Source organism: Vigna unguiculata, chromosome 6 (genome assembly GCF_037176805.1).
Source record: "Vigna unguiculata cultivar grain cowpea cultivar isolate G323 ecotype 2 chromosome 6, ASM3717680v1, whole genome shotgun sequence".
NCBI lineage: Eukaryota > Viridiplantae > Streptophyta > Magnoliopsida > Fabales > Fabaceae > Vigna > Vigna unguiculata.
Window position 1 is genome coordinate 39,267,180 of NC_140797.1, and position 16,425 is coordinate 39,283,604.

The 16,425-nt window shown below is 29.7% G+C and overlaps 3 protein-coding genes across 4 annotated transcripts; 1 reads left to right on the plus strand and 2 right to left on the minus strand.

Annotated features, from left to right (window-relative positions):
* Positions 1 to 1,432: 1,432 nt before the first annotated feature.
* Positions 1,433 to 3,785, minus strand: LOC146885879 (putative aldo-keto reductase 1). The gene is made up of 7 exons (XM_085674315.1): positions 3,650 to 3,785; positions 3,391 to 3,561; positions 3,017 to 3,220; positions 2,757 to 2,929; positions 2,578 to 2,674; positions 2,274 to 2,427; positions 1,433 to 1,858 (listed from the first exon to the last, which is right to left on the minus strand). The coding sequence occupies exons 1-7, from the start codon at positions 3,701 to 3,703 to the stop codon at positions 1,671 to 1,673; spliced, it is 1,041 nt and encodes a 346-aa protein (XP_085530441.1). The 5' UTR covers positions 3,704 to 3,785; the 3' UTR covers positions 1,433 to 1,670.
* A 3,654-nt stretch (positions 3,786 to 7,439) lies between these two features.
* Positions 7,440 to 8,657, minus strand: LOC146885880 (calmodulin-2-like). 2 transcript variants are annotated; one of them, XM_085674317.1, is made up of 4 exons: positions 8,403 to 8,657; positions 8,086 to 8,250; positions 7,906 to 7,986; positions 7,440 to 7,814 (listed from the first exon to the last, which is right to left on the minus strand). In XM_085674317.1, the coding sequence occupies exons 1-4, from the start codon at positions 8,409 to 8,411 to the stop codon at positions 7,680 to 7,682; spliced, it is 390 nt and encodes a 129-aa protein (XP_085530443.1). In that variant the 5' UTR covers positions 8,412 to 8,657; the 3' UTR covers positions 7,440 to 7,679. The 2 variants fall into 2 exon arrangements, with proteins under 2 accessions (XP_085530443.1, XP_085530442.1); XM_085674316.1 differs by having other exon boundaries at positions 8,086 to 8,243; positions 8,403 to 8,648.
* Positions 8,658 to 13,929: 5,272 nt separating this feature from the next.
* Positions 13,930 to 15,703, plus strand: LOC146885881 (ammonium transporter 2 member 4-like). The gene is made up of 3 exons (XM_085674320.1): positions 13,930 to 14,568; positions 14,648 to 14,933; positions 15,012 to 15,703. Exons 1-3 carry the CDS (start codon positions 13,981 to 13,983, stop codon positions 15,572 to 15,574), a joined length of 1,437 nt encoding a protein of 478 aa, XP_085530446.1. The 5' UTR covers positions 13,930 to 13,980; the 3' UTR covers positions 15,575 to 15,703.
* The last annotated feature ends 722 nt before the right edge of the window (positions 15,704 to 16,425 follow it).

The window sequence follows — 16,425 nt, forward strand, 5'->3', positions numbered from 1 at the left end:
ATGTCGTCCTCCACCGCGACGACTTGACCCTATTTTGCAAAAAAAAAATTCAACGGACCCATTTTTACAAATTTTTGGTCCAAGTGACCCCTTTTTACAAAAAAACCGAACAACTAACTACATATAAAAAATTAAGATACTGTTTTGAATCAAAAACCTTAAGTCAAATAGGATTATTAGTTCTTTGTACATAATTATCTTACTCATTTTTATTCAAAAATTTCAACTCACCTTCTGAACAATAATATCATATATCAACATTATAGGATTTAGAGTTTAGGCTACGTAACACTTAACACCCCAAAACCATACATCATCTATGTTCAGTATAAAAATTAAAATTTTAATTTTCAAAATATGTACATAACAAAATAAAACATTAAACCATGTATACATATAAAGTCCTGAGGACAACAAATAACACCTGAAAAAATTACTAACTCTCTTTAGCTCCAAAACCTACACAATCACATGTTTCAATGTTTAAACACGGTCATGGCAGAATTACAATGTCTAACATAAAAATAAAAGATGAATTAATGTTTTAATGATATGTAGCAAAATTAATGTACGAACAAATTTATCAAATATGTGTTAAAAGTGATATCAAACATTCACATCACACAAATTCAACTTATGATTCGCCGAACTATCATAAAGTTGATATATATATATATATATATATATATATATATATATATATATATATATATATATATATATATATATATATATATATATATATATATATATATATATATATATATATATATATTTCAACTATCTATTTCTTATGTTTCTCTTCAAATATTTGTTAGTATTATGCTGTTGGCAAATCTCATTTTACTAATCTAGAACAACATGACAAGTTTGTATTATAATTAGAAAAAAGTTCTTTTTGAGACATTTGATAACTATTTGATAATGTTTATAAAGGTAAAATAATTTTAATAAAAATTAACTTTTATATTTAAAAAGAAAAAGAAAATAAATAATAATGAAAAATAATATTAAATGATAATAAAAAAAAGATAATGATATTTTGACTATTAAATTTTGACAACTTTCCCTTACAACATGATGTGTCATCTTCTAAATGGTTTTGGAATATTGAGAATGAGAAAATGGAGAAATTGAAAACCATTTAGAAGATGCCACTTAAATTTATAAAGAAAGTTGTCAAAATTTAATAGTTAAAAAATCATTTTCCTAAAAAAAAAAAAAGTGTTCTCAAAATACCAACTTTTCCCGAATAAAAGCTGGCCAGAGGAAAAAAAAAAGAAAGCCAAACCCAATTGTACCAGTTACAGGAGCAAAAGCACAATGAACCACCCAATATCCAGTAATTAACGTCTCTTGCAAGACAGACAGAAAAACTCAAGTACAGATATGGATACCTAAAACATAATTAATGAGCAAAGACTCACCTCAAGGTGTATAATATTGCATTATTCATTGTTTTTGTTACATCACAAACTAGTACAGCAAACTACAAACCTGAACCCACCAAATATTTCAATCATGGAGAGGCCATAGGTGAATTGGATTTATTAAATTCAACACGCATATTCAAATACTGATACTATGGATTTTACATACGATGACAAACATCAGTTAACTCGTGCTCATAGTGCATAGTTCCACTGAAAAGGATTTTGAGTGATATAAGTTTAGACCCTGGGATCTTTTGGAGGTGTATTAGCAATAGTCCATGCAAAACTAGCTAATCCATAGTAGTGTCGATTCCCTGCTACGCCTTCAATGGGAACTGCCTCAGAAATTTCTCTCAACTCACTTTCTGCTAATTTCAATGATACCCCACCAATGTTTTGATCCAGGTTCTTAATCTTAGTAGTGCCTGTTCGCTCCAAACAAATTCAGACAAATAATTAATTCAGTGTACACTTATGGATAACAACATTTAAGATGGTTGATTGATGACATTTCATATGTAATAAGAAATTGTATATAAAAACTTTTCCAATGTGTTTAGACGTACCCAATAATTGCACACTCAAAACAAAAACATACTAAATGCATGAGTTTATTGCAGATGTTCACCAGGAGAAAAGTACATATGTGTTTAATTTGTTGTGTTAACATTGCACAGGTGAATTAACAAACATATGCAGTGGATACTAGGTTGCCAGATTGAGGGTGCAAGACTCATAATCCATGCTGAGGTTTCTAGTTAATAGGAGTAGTAAGTGTGTTAGTTAAAATACTTTATCAATCTATTTATTTAAAACAGAAAAATATATTTAGTCACTCACCAGGAATAGGCGCAACATCATTGCCTTGGTGGAGCATCCATGCCAATGCCAACTGTGAAGGAGTGCAGTGGTGTTTCGCAGCAAGTTCTTCTATTTTCTCATACAATCTTTTGTTCTTGTCCAGGTTCTCAGTTTGGAAGCGTGGATGTCTCATCTGATAAGTGAAACAAATATTTATCATACACCGAGATTCATCTTAAAATCTTCCTTTTAAGTGAAGTCTTTTTGATGTGGAAAATCACTGCTTTTGTTGCGTTTTGATGAACACATAATCAAAGATGAAGAATATTGATAATTATTATACCAGTGAGCTAACAGTTGAAACAGTTTCCAGAACTCCTTTGCCACCAAAAAAACCTCGACCAAGAGGGCTGTATGGTACAATTCCAATGCCAAGCTCCCTGTATCAAACACATTCTTTTGATCACTTTTTCACGTAACTGCTGGTGTGTATGTTACTAATGGAGTAGAAGTTGAACTTACCTGCAGAGAGGAACAATCTCTTCCTCAATGTCACGAGTCCAGAGGGACCACTCCATTTGAACAGCAGTGATGGGATGAACAGCATGTGCTCTCCTTATAGTATCTGGACTTGCTTCAGATAATCCAATATACCTCACTTTCCCCTCTTCCACCAGTTTCTTGAGTTCACCTACCTGTAATATTATTACCATTACAAAACCATTGATATAATATGTACTAAAAACTATTGATATATAGATTTAGAGGAACAAATCCTTAACTGTATCTTCTATAGGTACTGACAAGTCCACTCTGTGCTGATAATAGAGATCAATGTACTCAACACCCAGACGTTCCAAGCTGCCTTCACAGCATGACCGCACATACTCTGGTGTGCCCTTAACAGACATTCCAGAAGAATCGATCTTTGTTATGCCAAATTTAGTAGCTATTTGGATCTTTTCTCTTGGTAGCTGCTTCAGAGCCTAGTCAAGCAGAATAAAAAAAAATAGTTAACCATCATGACAAAGCGATTCCACTGACCCTTTAGAAAAAGAAAACGCATTTTTGCAGTAGAAAATGATGGGTTTTTTTGTCAAACAGGTATCAAACATGTTTAAAGGGATAAGGAAGAGGAGGGAACACATTTTGATACCTTTCCGACCAAAATCTCGTTAGCATGGTCGACCCCATAAATATCAGCAGTGTCAAAAAAAGTGATTCCTTGATCGAATGCATGTTTGATAACAGATATGCCTTCATCTTCGCGAAGTGGATCATTGTAAGCTCCAGTGAGACCCATACAACCGTATCCCAACTTCGAAACCTGTTCAGAAAATGAGAAAATAAAGAACATGCTTGCAAAGTAATGAAATTGAATCATAAAAAAGAGAAAAATTAAGAACATTTAATACCTCAAGGCCTTGAGTTCCGAGTTTCACACGAGGAATTTTCACACTCTGCGCCATTTGATGAGTTCGCTGCAATGCCTTTGGTGTTGATCTTGATGAGTTTGTTGCTATAAACTACGTTTGAACTTTGACATATATATATATAGAGATATAGAGAGTGCAAGTGGGTCAACTATTTGAACTATTTGGAGGGAATTGAATTCTGTTACAGTAATTAAAGTCAACTTTTTTATTTCTTTTGTTGCAGTAAATTCTGCTTTACGTGTTTTTTGGTTATTTTTCTATTATATCTTAGTAATACACTAATTATTATTAATTTTAATGTTTTAAAATATATTAAAATGATATTTAAAATATCAATCGATTTAGCTACTTTTATAATTACAACAATAGTTATCTGAACGTATTAACATCGTCATTGAATATGTCACTAACGTTGATTTAATCACTTTACCAGTCATATCTTAACATACAAGACAAGCAATTAGAAGAGTAATTTGATTTTGCTTTTCCACTTTTTTCTGTTTGTTAATTATATCTTTGCAACTTTATTACAAGTTCGACTAGTTAAAATATTTGTAAGATTAATTTTTAGATAATTGACGTTAGAGAAAGTATTTTTTGAATCATATTGATTTCACACACAATGATAATTTATTGCTTTTGCACCGGCTTTTGAAAATGCATATAATCAATTAAAAAGATGAATTAATTGATTATTTTGTTAAGTGTTCAAATCTAGCACTACAAAAAGACTACGATATTCAGCGCGGTACTTTCACTGAGAAAAAAAAAAATAGTACGCTACTATGTGAATTGATTTAAATATTCTCGAGGTTAAGAACATATTCTTGGTGATTTTTTACTTGAAGTGTAATATATATATATATATATATATATATATATATATATATATATATATATATATATATATATATATATATATATATATATATATTCTTGGTGATTCTTTCACAGAAAAATTTAAAGGGTAATTTAATTTTATAAAAAAATAAATAAATACTTTAGGTAAAATATGTTGATTGAATAAAAAAAATTTAAAAATTATGAAATTTTATAAGATTACTTAAATTGTTTGAAATTAAATAATTTTAAATTTTATTTAAAATGTAAAAATTGGAGTTTTTCATTTTTTTTATTAGAATGTGGAATTGCTGAATATTTATTAAAGTTTATTTATCTATACTCTGTTCACATTTTATTTCAACTTCATCCTTCAAATGACATTCTTTTTTAAATTTAATTATTCTTAATTTAAAATTTAACCAAATAAATAAAACTATTTATAATCAAATTGTAAAAAAAATTATATTTATTTTTATAATTAAAATTTATTATTTTTTGTTACTATAAAGTGGCATAACATATGTGTGTTCACTGCTAATATTAATAAGAATTCATTTTTTATTTAAATTATTATAATTATTTTGTTTTCGTAGTGGATAAGGAAGGTTACAAGGTATTCGACTTAAAGGAAAATTTTTCATGTCTCCACAAAGCAAACCCTATCTGCGTAACGTGGGGAGAAAAAAAAAAATCATGGTGTGTGAAATGAAGACCAAACAAACACTCCTATGTCGCGTAGTTGCTGAAAGAGAGAAATTCTTATGCATATTCTTGTTGCTCTTTGTTGTCCGTGATAAGTCACTTCTTGAATTCTTTGTGCTTCATATTGGCAACCCTAAATGAAAGTTTCTTCACCATTTCCTTTTTTTTTTGGGTTAAATATGTTTTTGGTCCCTCAAGTTTCAGCGAAATTTGGAATTAGTCCCTCATCAAAACTTTTGACAAATTTAGTCCTTCATCTTTCAAAATGCGTAAATTTAGTCCTTTTAACCAAATTTTGTTAAGTTTATCTCATGTTTCAAGCGCATTTCATGATAGTATTTAAGTTAACATTGAAGCAAAAATGTGTCAAACAGTATAAATAATTTAAATACTATCATGAAATGCGCTTGAAATGTCAGATAAACTTAACAAAATTTGGTTAAAAGGACTAAATTCACACATTTTGGAAGATGAAAGACTAAATTGGTCAAAAGTTTTGATGAGGGACTAAACCCAAATTTCGCTCAAACTTGAGGGACCAAAATCATATTTAACCCTTTTTTTTTTCCTATTGAAAAAATTTATACCTATACCTTTCAATATGTTTACACATTTATAACATCTAATAAAAAAGTAATATTTTCACTTTTATATAGTTAATTCGTTCTAAATTATCTTATATATGTTAAAATAAAAAGACTATTTTTATTGGTTTTTTGTAGGTATTTCGTTAGAAAAAATAGATTTTTGTGTATTATCGCCTTTTTATATTCACATATATTATTTCTTTACCTTTGTTATTTCAGATTTTGTATAAACTTTAGAATTAATCTCTTTAAGTGAGATGCTTCAAATCTACAAAAACAGGTTACTGATTATGTTTTCTTGTATCTATGTTTTATGTATTAAGACTTTACAAGAGAATAGACAATATAAGATTGATTGAGTACATATACAGGATGTCAAATGTGGCTAACTTTAAATTTGTATTTCTCAAAAAGAGTTTAATGATTTAAATATGTACTTCTTTTTAAATAATGTAACTATTCTCTTGCTACATAATTTTGAATTGTGTAACTTGGTACCTTTATGCATTTCTTTTTATTCTTCATCCGTGATTTAAATTAACTTTTTAGGTTAACAAAATAGAATTCATTTAGCAGTTAAGATTTATTTTACGTAGTGTCATGTTCCCATGCAGTAGGTTTACTAGTTAAAAGCAACTAATTTGAAATTAGTGGATTAAGAAAACTAATTAATTTATAACTACGTTGTGTTAATGGCAACAATAAAAAGTAACTTCATGGAAAATAAATGTATTATGTCGGAATTGAATATCATTTATTTTAATAAATCTACATTAATCATACGCATTTTAGTTAAAATTTACGAAAGATAGATGAAGATTGATTTATATTATTGAAAATTCGATTCAAGTATCATGATATATTTAATTTGAATTTTTATATGTATTTTAAATGCTCAGAACCTAAAAAATATTTTTTATTTATTATTTTGTAATAGTAATATTAAAATATAATATCATATTTTAATATTGTTGTTACACTATTATAACAGTTTTATTAATAGTAGTTTAATGTTGAATCAATTAATTTTGAAAATATTTTCACACTTATCCACTAATATTTCTGTAATAACTAAAAGAAATGGTTGTCACATATAATCTTGAATATACTTCTTTATATATTTATATGACTTATTTCCTCGTTGTATTTTTCTATTATGTTAAGTTCTTTGCTTCTATACTATATTGAAAGATTTGTTTTCCTTAAACTTAATTAATGGATGAAAATATCTCCAAATACATTCTTAAACTTAAATTATAATGAAAAAAAAAACAAGTTAATAAATGCATAATTAATAAAAAGTAATAATACACACAATATTATTGTAATATCAAGGAAGGTGTGTAAACTCATTGGAAAGACGGAATATTGATAAGACTTAAGTCAAATTTATATTATTTTAAATTTAAAATCTTAAGAGAAAAAAAATTAATGAATCTTTTTTTTTATATAAATGATGGTCAGTTTTTTATTTTTTTTTTCATTTTTACAATATAGAATCATGATTTTTAACGTGTCAATTTTTTTTTCATCTAAAAATTTTCTTTAACCAATAAATGAAAAGCACAATATATAATCATAAATCAAAAAAAATATCAAAATGTCAAAGCATGTTTCATAAGTTGAAATCCAGGATCTTATTGTTGAATAAAAACGAGAAATTTTCACCTCAATTTTGCGTGGCACGTTTAGGATGACTTTAGAGTTCCACGTTCAGAAATTTTCATCCTGTCAATTCTGTTACTGTCCTCTTTTTGTCAACAAGATAACTTATTAGGCATGCAACACAAAATGAAATAAGTGCATTTAGTGTCAGGAATTAATACTAACCAAACATAAAAATATATCTAATTTTTCTATATTTTTCATTGATGTGATTATGCAGCCAACATCATTCTCACAAACTCCTCATAATCAACGAGACCGTCACCATCTAAATCAGCCTCTTTCACCATCTGTGCCACTTCTTCATCAGTCACCTTCTCTCCAATTGTCCTCATTACGGACCTCAACTGCACCCACACACGTATACACATTAACCCTTTTTATTCAAAACAAAACTCAATTAACACTCATAATCTCTCACTAATCAACAAATTTAACCTCACTGGCCGATATATAACCATCTTGATCTTTGTCAAACACTCTAAAAGCTTCCTTCAGTTCCTCTTCTGCTTCACTTTCCTTAATTTTCCGTACAATACAAGCGTCATGATCTACTACAGTATATGAAAATAAAGTAGAACAAAAATTAATGAACATGCGATTCGATTTGACGCACACCTTCATTTTTCTGGCCATGAGATTCAAGAATTCCCCGAATTCTATGGTTCCGTTGCCGTCTGTATCCACTTCACTCATCATGATTTGCAACTCCTCCAGCGTTGGATTCTCATCCAGTGATCGAATCGCAGTGCCTAATTCTTCGATGTTTATGCAGCCTTTTTTCTCCAATATATGAATATTTAGAACATATTAACGGAACAGAAATGCAATCAAGCATGTGATTGAGAAAATTAAGGGAGAAATTCAACAATCAAAAGAAAACGGAAGCGAGATCTCAAGAACGCGAAAAAAGAGGTGAAGAAACACATACGTACCATCTCCATCTTTGTCAAAGAGACAAAAGGCTTCCAAAAACTCTCCAATTTGTTCTTCCCTCAACGCCTCCTTCATGCTCACTCTCTACAATGATACACAAATACGGTATTTTCTAACTAACTTTCACCACAATACAAACTCATTTTATGCAGAGACGAGAGAGCACTATGCCATATATATACTCTTTCAATTATTTATTCTCGACGAAGATTCTATGAACTTTCTACCTTATTTTTTAGTTGTGTGAGTAAACATAATAAAAAAAATAGAGAAATAATATATACATATATATACACACATAATAGAAATATAAAAAATAGTGTGAAAACGAAATAGAGTATATAATAGTGTTTATATATAAATTCAATGACTGAACTGAATACGTGGTCGTTTTGACTAACTAGAGTCTAGGTATTTGTACTTGACTATTCAATTTGGCGAATTAGTGAAATTAGGTGTTTGGTTTTCGTACGAAACAAGGTCAGGAATGTACTTAGGTTTGAAAACAACAATTAAATTATTTTAATTATACCTGCCATGCATAAGCGTTGAACTTCTTTTACACACACTGTATATGTATAGAACGTACGGCACATGCAATTATATTTTATGAATAAATGTTGTGTATTGTAAAATATAATTAGAGCAAAAGAGACTATATTCAAAATTTTAAAGCATGTTAGACAAGAGCTTCAATATATAAAAAAGTATAAATAAAATAAAAATTAATGTAACCATCAATTAATTAATTTTCAAACTTCAAAACAAATGAGGTAATATAGTCCAGAAAAAAGTATAATGAAATTAAAGTGGAGAAATCTGAGTTGTAGCGTTTGGAAATTAACACAGAAGTTGACCGAAAGGGGGGAAAGAGGAAAAATATAAGTCCTACAAAAAAATCTATCCCATATTCCAAGGGCAAGAACATAACAAATAACAAATAGATAAACATATCTAATAAAAAAATATTAAATATATTTTTAGTTCCAAAGCATAAAATTAAAATTTATTACTTCAAAAAACTTTGATATATTTTAATTTTTAAATATAAAAAATAGAGTCATTTTAACTCAATAACATCAACTTTTTATTATATTAGACGATGTTTCAAACTAACTTTGAGAATTTAAACGTCTCAAATGGTATAAACAACTCAAACATCAATCAAAACGCTATTTAACACATCAAAACAAGTTCATGCCTTTGGATTATAATGACTATATTTATTCATTTTTCTTAAGTTTAAAAAGCAATTGGAACAAATACAAGTTTTAATTTTACGTTCAAATTTTGTTGAAAATCTTACATCGATTAGAGATAAGATCATTTCATAATATATAAGTAGGATGCAAACTTCACCTTACAAACCGGTTTTGTGCGTTGAGTTGGGTTTAAACTCTACTTCTAACAAATTTAGAAACTAAAAATATGTTTAATCCTAAAAAAACTACATAAAAACATGTTTTAATATATATATATATATATATATATATATATATATATATATATATATATATATATATATATATATAATCTTTGTGGGATTGCTTCAAAAGCATATGCACATAAAAATCTTTACAAATAAAGGAAAACATTAATTTCCTATTTTTCATTATTTTCATCTAGCTATATATTCTTTATATTTTATATCTTGAGTTAATGGCACACTCCTTAAGAATAAACTATTTTTATAAAATGAGTTACTTAGATATTTTTAACAACTCCACTTTAATCGGAAAATTTAAATTATAAGTTTATATTATTATTATTTAAGCAGGAGAAAAAACAAATAAGAGCAATGTACAAGTTTAGTTGTGAAGAGTCATTGAGAAGGGGAAAATAAGTCCTGAAACAGTGGCGAATTTGGTGGTTGGCGCATTCTATAAGTTTAGTTTGGGCCACAGATTTGAAGACATACGGTGTCGTTTGGACTCTGCTTCACCGGCTAGTATACGCTACTACCTTTTTCAAAATCAGATTTCTTACTTTTTTGGCCAAATCTTTTTAGTCAAACTTTGGAAAACATATTTTGTCCTCTATTTTATTCATGCTTTAATAAATTTAAAATTAGAGTTTTATTAAAATGCATTAGTTCATATCAATTATGTTTATAATGTATTTTATTAATTGAAAGGAATCTTGCTATACTACATGTTAATACCAGATATAAAATTGTAGGGTTTATTTATATTGCATGGTAATGTTTTTTATTTCGTATACATTATAATATTTTTGTTTATTGTTATTCTTTTAAAAGTTTTAAACGTAAATACATCTGTTATCAATCAATATTCATAGCTATATTAAAATACTACTTATTGACTGTTCTAATCTATCCTATTTTTTCGTAAATAATTCTAAAAAACTCTGTTTAATAATGTTTATGGCTAGAAATAGGTTTTCATTGATATAATTATGATTCTAATAATTGACTTTGATTTTTATTCAGTAATTGAATAGCGTCTTTACCGGGAATTGGATCACATACACATGTTATAGAAAAGACCATCTTAATTGTCTATAGATCTTTTATTAAAAGTTTGGTCTTTATTCCATCAATTTATTTGACTTACAAACTTATTATAAAAAAATTAAAATTAATGATTTATGGTATTCTTAGTTCAAATAAATCCATTAATAATTTTGATTTTTTTAATTATTTTATATATTAGCATGTTATATGCATAAAAAAATATAACATAAATTGTCAAAAATCTATTTTATAATATTATCCATAAACAAAATATACAAGGTTATTTTTTAATAGTTTAATAAATTTAACTTTTTATGGTGAACATGTATTTTTCATATGTTTATTGTATGCTTTTGGATTTCAAGAAAGGAGTCACAACGGTTGAAGAATGAAAATTAAAGTCATGAAAAGTAGAACAAAAAGGAAAAAATAAAAGATTGAGAAATAAATTTTAGTACATTCACATGTGAAATATTTTAGAAAAAAGAATGCGAAATAATTAAGAAACCGTTTAATGTAAGAACATTTAAAAAGGAAAAACCACAGTTAATTAAGAAATCATTAAACTAAAAAAAACAATATTTTAGAAAAAGAATTATGTGAAATATCTATTGACTTCTCCATCGCTAAATCAAACAATCGTTTAATATTAAATCTTGTAAGATAATATCGTTATAAGATATTCTCTGTTATTGGATGATAAACTTACAAGTTAGAATTTTAAAATTGAGGAGTTGGAGTATGTAAGTTATTACAAACTACTAATTCCGATTTTGAATTATATGTTTAAAGAGTTGAGGCTTGTTAGTATTAACATTATAAGTTGGATCTTTATAAAACTTAATTGAATTTCAATTTCCTAATATATTTTTAATTGAATTTTTATTAATTTTTTATTTTATTTTATTGAGTACTCAATTTTCATATTTCTTTAATTGAGTTAGTGTTAATTATTTTTTTTTATTAATTGATGATATGATAATTATTTTATTTTTATTTTTTTATAAAAAAAAATAAGATAAATTAAATAGAGTATTTAAGAGGTGCTTTATAATCCTTATAAAAACTTGACCAAATATAATAGCTTGGTATAGTGACTTCATCAAAACCAAAGACCCACCAAAATCAAATAATCACAATTTAGAACAATTTTTATAATTAATATAAAATAATATTACGTTCAATTTAAAATAATAAGTAACTTTTATTTTCATTAAAAAATGTTAAATAACAAAGTAAACAAACTCTACGACAACTTTCATAACATCACTTTCATCGACTAATAAACTACAGTTAAGACAAATAAGTGGCTATTGTTATCATTCACATCTTTTTTCATCTTAAGATGTAATCTATTAGAAAGTATGTTATGTTGACATTTTTAATTAAAACAATAAAAAGTAACTTGCTATTTTTAATTAATCAGAATATATTTTTTGTATTAACTACAAAATCTTATATTTCTTAACATATAAGGAGACAAATAAACTAAATGATTGACAAGACAGAATAACATTCGTATCACGGAATTAACTTAACGGAAAAATTAAACAATAGAAATAGAATTGAAAAGTATAAAATTTGAAATACATAATTGACAAAAAGAATAAAAAGTCTCAATTAAAAATATTTAAACGTAGGAGAGTTAAAAGGTAATTAAACAAAATTTAGAGTTTACCGTGTATTCAATTTATAAGTATGACTTTTACACTGTGTTTATTTGAGGGAGAATATCAGAAAGGGAGGGAGTAGATGAGTTTAAATGAATTTAAGAGTGAATTATGTCTTTTTTTTTTAAGGAGTTTAAAGGTGATTGTGAATAAATTTAGAAATAATTTTTGTAAAAGTTTAATTGCAAAATTGATTGATGTAATTGATTAAAAAATATGTTTTAATAGAATTATTTGTGAGATTATCATTTTGTCTTTAATTTAATAAGTAGTATAAATTGATATTTATAAGAGTAAATTTATTTTCATAATTGTTTCTAACCACTAAAATTGAATAAATAAAAAATTCAGAACCAAACCATCCGAGAGATCTGTTTTATGCATATGAAGATTGAATCCCTCATCCCATATCCAATTCAAGAATGAATCTCTCAACATATGGGATCGAATCCCTCAAGCCATGCCATGCACATAAAAGAGAATAGAAAGTAAAATTATCATGCCAGCAACTAAATTCACTCAAATCAACGTAGAAGTGGCAAGACTACAATCATCATGCATCCTGCAAATTAGCTATGTGCATTTCTCTTTAAACCTGTTAAAAGAACACAAAAAAACTTTCCCTCAAACGAAGACATCATTAAAGTAATAAGGGTTTGAGTGGTAGCAAAACAAAAAAAATATGTGGCATATATATATATATATATATATATATATATATATATATATATATATGAGATTACGTTCCTTTAAAAGAACTATAATATTATATGATTTCTCTGGCAGATAAGGAACATCATAATAAATATGAAAAAGGTAATAATTTTTTTATTTAATATTTTTTATTAAAAACAATTTATCAATTTAACAAAAAGAAAAAAATTCTAAAAAAAAATGTAAACCAAACTATGTAACACTATAAATTTAATTTAGTTTAAATTTTATATTAAACCAAAACCGAAACCTATTTAGTTTTTAAATTTGATTTCATCTTCGTTTGGTCTCTCTCTTTATTCCTTTTGTCCTCTTCCTCTTTCTTTAGTCTGTTCTTTTGTTCCCTCTCTCAAACTACATTCAGTTAATCCTACTCTCTGAAGAAAAATGAGATTCTAAAAAAAATACGGTTTAAAATACAATTATTTGCGACAAATTTGTGATGTACATACTCTCAAAATTAAGGATCGTGAACTGCATGCCGTCGCGACGTATATACGATGAACAATGAATGAATGAATAAAGAAAAATTATTTTTCCTTGTCCTCCATAAAGCCGGCTTCATGATGTATCACACTCTCATCTCATCCAAGCAAATAAAACAACAAAGCGATAAGATTATTGTTTACGTATACACCCCCAAACAGATTCATTCTAAAAAACCTGCAACAAATAACTTGAGTATAATAGAGGCTTGGCGTTGCGAAGGATCGATCATCCATGGAGTTTCCACCGAACCTTTTGCCAGACGAAGCGAGCCCAGAATGGTTAAACAAAGGAGACAATGCGTGGCAGTTAATGGCGGCGACGGTGGTGGGTCTACAAAGCATTCCAGGGCTGGTTATTCTCTACGGAAGCCTCGTCAAAAAAACATGGGCCATTAACTCCGCTTTCATGGCCTTCTACGCCTTCGCCGCGGTTCTTCTCTGCTGGGTGGCGTGGGGTTTCCGCATGTCATTCGGCGAGAAAATGGTGTTCTTCTTGGGGAAACCAGGGGCGGCGCTGGACCAGGAGTTTCTTCTGGGGAAAGCGTTTCTGGGGCTCTTTCCCACCGCCACCATGGTGTTTTTTCAGGGCATGTTTGCGGCGATCACTTTGATCCTCATAGCTGGTGCGTTACTTGGGAGAATGAACATCCTTGCGTGGATGTTGTTCGTTCCTCTTTGGGTTACTTTTTCGTACACCGTTACTGCGTTTAGCATCTGGTGCCCCGAAGGGTGGTTGGCGAAGCTTGGAGTCATTGATTTCTCCGGTGGATATGTCATTCACCTCTCCGCTGGAGTTGCCGGTTACACTGCAGCTTATTGGGTGGGTCTTCATTTCATCACTCACCTTTCTCCATTTTTCACTTTCTTTAAAAATCATAACTTTTTGGGTGGTTGAATAGGTGGGTCCAAGATGTGAAAAGGAGAGAGAAAGGTTTCCGTCAAACAACATGATCGTAGGGCTTGCCGGCGCCGGCCTGGTTTGGATGGGTTGGAGTGGGTTCAATGGTGGTGGTCCGTTCGTGGTGGGCACAGTGGCCTCTCTGGCCGTCCTTAACACACACGTGTGCGCCGCCGCTAGCATCATGGTGTGGGTTCTACTTGACACTTTCTACTTCGGTAAACCCACCGTGTTTGGCGCCATACAAGGCATGATCACCGGCCTCGTTTGCATCACACCTGCTGCAGGTACACGCATTTTTCTTCCGACATCTTTTAATGTTGTTCTTTCTTGAAACATCCACCAACATATGTGAAGTGAAACAGGAGTTGTGCAGGGGTGGGCGGCGATCTTGATGGGTTTGATCTCAGGAAGCGTTCCCTGGTACACAATGATGATCCTCCACAACAAGGTACCTTTCTTGAACCAAATCGACGACCCCATGGCGGTGTTCCACACCCACGCCGTCGCCGGTGCTCTCGGCGGAATCCTCACCGGCGTCTTCGCCGTGCCTAAACTCTGCCGTCTCTTCTACATGGTCCCCGATTGGGAAAAATACATTGGCCTGGCTTATGGCCTCCAGAACGGTGCAACTGGAGCGGGTTTGAGACAAATGGGGATCCAAGTCGGAGCCATAGTTTTCGTCGTCATCTTCAACTTCGTCACGACAAGCTTGATTTGCTTGGTGGTGGGGGCCTTGGTGCCTCTCAGGCTTCACACCGATGCGCTTCAAATGGGTGACAAGGCAGTGCATGGAGAAGAGGCTTTCGCTTTGAATAATGCTGACCCTGCCAAGTTTGAGAACCTCAAGCACAACAAAGTTTATGATACTCAAGACTTTTCCTTCGTTACAAACCCAAGACCATTGAGTCAACTTCAAATGGTATGAGTCAGTCAACAAAAACAAAATATTATAACTCATGCATGTTTTGTTTCAATACGTTGTCTTGGCGCAATCGTCTTTCTAAATCCTGAATTTTGGTGCAATCTGAAACTCAATCCTACCGTTTTGGTTCATTTTCCAGCTCCCTAAAATTCGTGTTTCCTATTTAAATTCGCGTTTGATGTTATCGAACGAGACTTGGTAGTTGCAGAGAACATTTTGAGCTGATCTTGACTTCATACTAAATTAGCTATAAGGATTTTAGCGCTATCAGACTTAAGGAATGTTTTTAATCATATGCTTAACTAGTGAGTGAGATTTTTACACGCTTAAAATTGTCTAATTGGTTGTTCAAGTGATAAAACTCATCAATCAAGCCTTAGCTTGAAGTTTACACAAAATAAATGTCAAAATAATTTTCTTTCGTTTGAAACTCTCATTGTTCGAATAAACAGTCGTCACTCAAACAATAAAGAGTTGGAGATTTAAACTTGTTTCTAAATATGGTTACTTGATTCATATATTGTGATGAGAACAACGATATGGCATAAGCAAGAGAGTTAGTCATGATTCTCTTCCCTCGCATGCATTGTTGCAAAATTCAAGGGAGGAAGGGAGATTAAAGTTGTTATCAATAAACTATGGCTAATATCACGACGAGTTCACAACTTGAACTTCATATCTATATATTCTCTAAAAACTAATGTAGTCGAAATGTGATGTGTGTGGATTTTTTTTTCACTTTAGCACTGTTTTCCAAAAATATTACACAAATAGCATACTGTAAATTAAATTTACCAATCTAGCACGATTTTATTTTAAGCTTAGAATTCGGTTTCTGGATAGCCGAATTCCGA

Excerpts from the sequence above, each read along its gene's own strand:
- LOC146885879 (XM_085674315.1), bottom strand. The coding sequence starts at position 3,703 with ATGGCGCAGAGTGTGAAAATTCCTCGTGTGAAACTCGGAACTCAAGGC. Across the intron at positions 3,562-3,649 it reads TCGGAACTCAAGGCCTTGAG|GTTTCGAAGTTGGGATACGG; the intron begins GTATTAAATGTT and ends TTTTCTGAACAG. Across the intron at positions 3,221-3,390 it reads ACGAGATTTTGGTCGGAAAG|GCTCTGAAGCAGCTACCAAG; the intron begins GTATCAAAATGT and ends CTGCTTGACTAG.
- LOC146885880 (XM_085674316.1), bottom strand. The coding sequence starts at position 8,478 with ATGAAGGAGGCGTTGAGGGAAGAACAAATTGGAGAGTTTTTGGAAGCC. Across the intron at positions 8,244-8,402 it reads CTTTGACAAAGATGGAGATG|GCTGCATAAACATCGAAGAA; the intron begins GTACGTATGTGT and ends TGGAGAAAAAAG. Across the intron at positions 7,987-8,085 it reads TCATGGCCAGAAAAATGAAG|GAAAGTGAAGCAGAAGAGGA; the intron begins GTGTGCGTCAAA and ends CGGAAAATTAAG.
- LOC146885881 (XM_085674320.1), top strand. The coding sequence starts at position 13,981 with ATGGAGTTTCCACCGAACCTTTTGCCAGACGAAGCGAGCCCAGAATGG. Across the intron at positions 14,569-14,647 it reads GTTACACTGCAGCTTATTGG|GTGGGTCCAAGATGTGAAAA; the intron begins GTGGGTCTTCAT and ends GTGGTTGAATAG. Across the intron at positions 14,934-15,011 it reads TTGCATCACACCTGCTGCAG|GAGTTGTGCAGGGGTGGGCG; the intron begins GTACACGCATTT and ends GAAGTGAAACAG.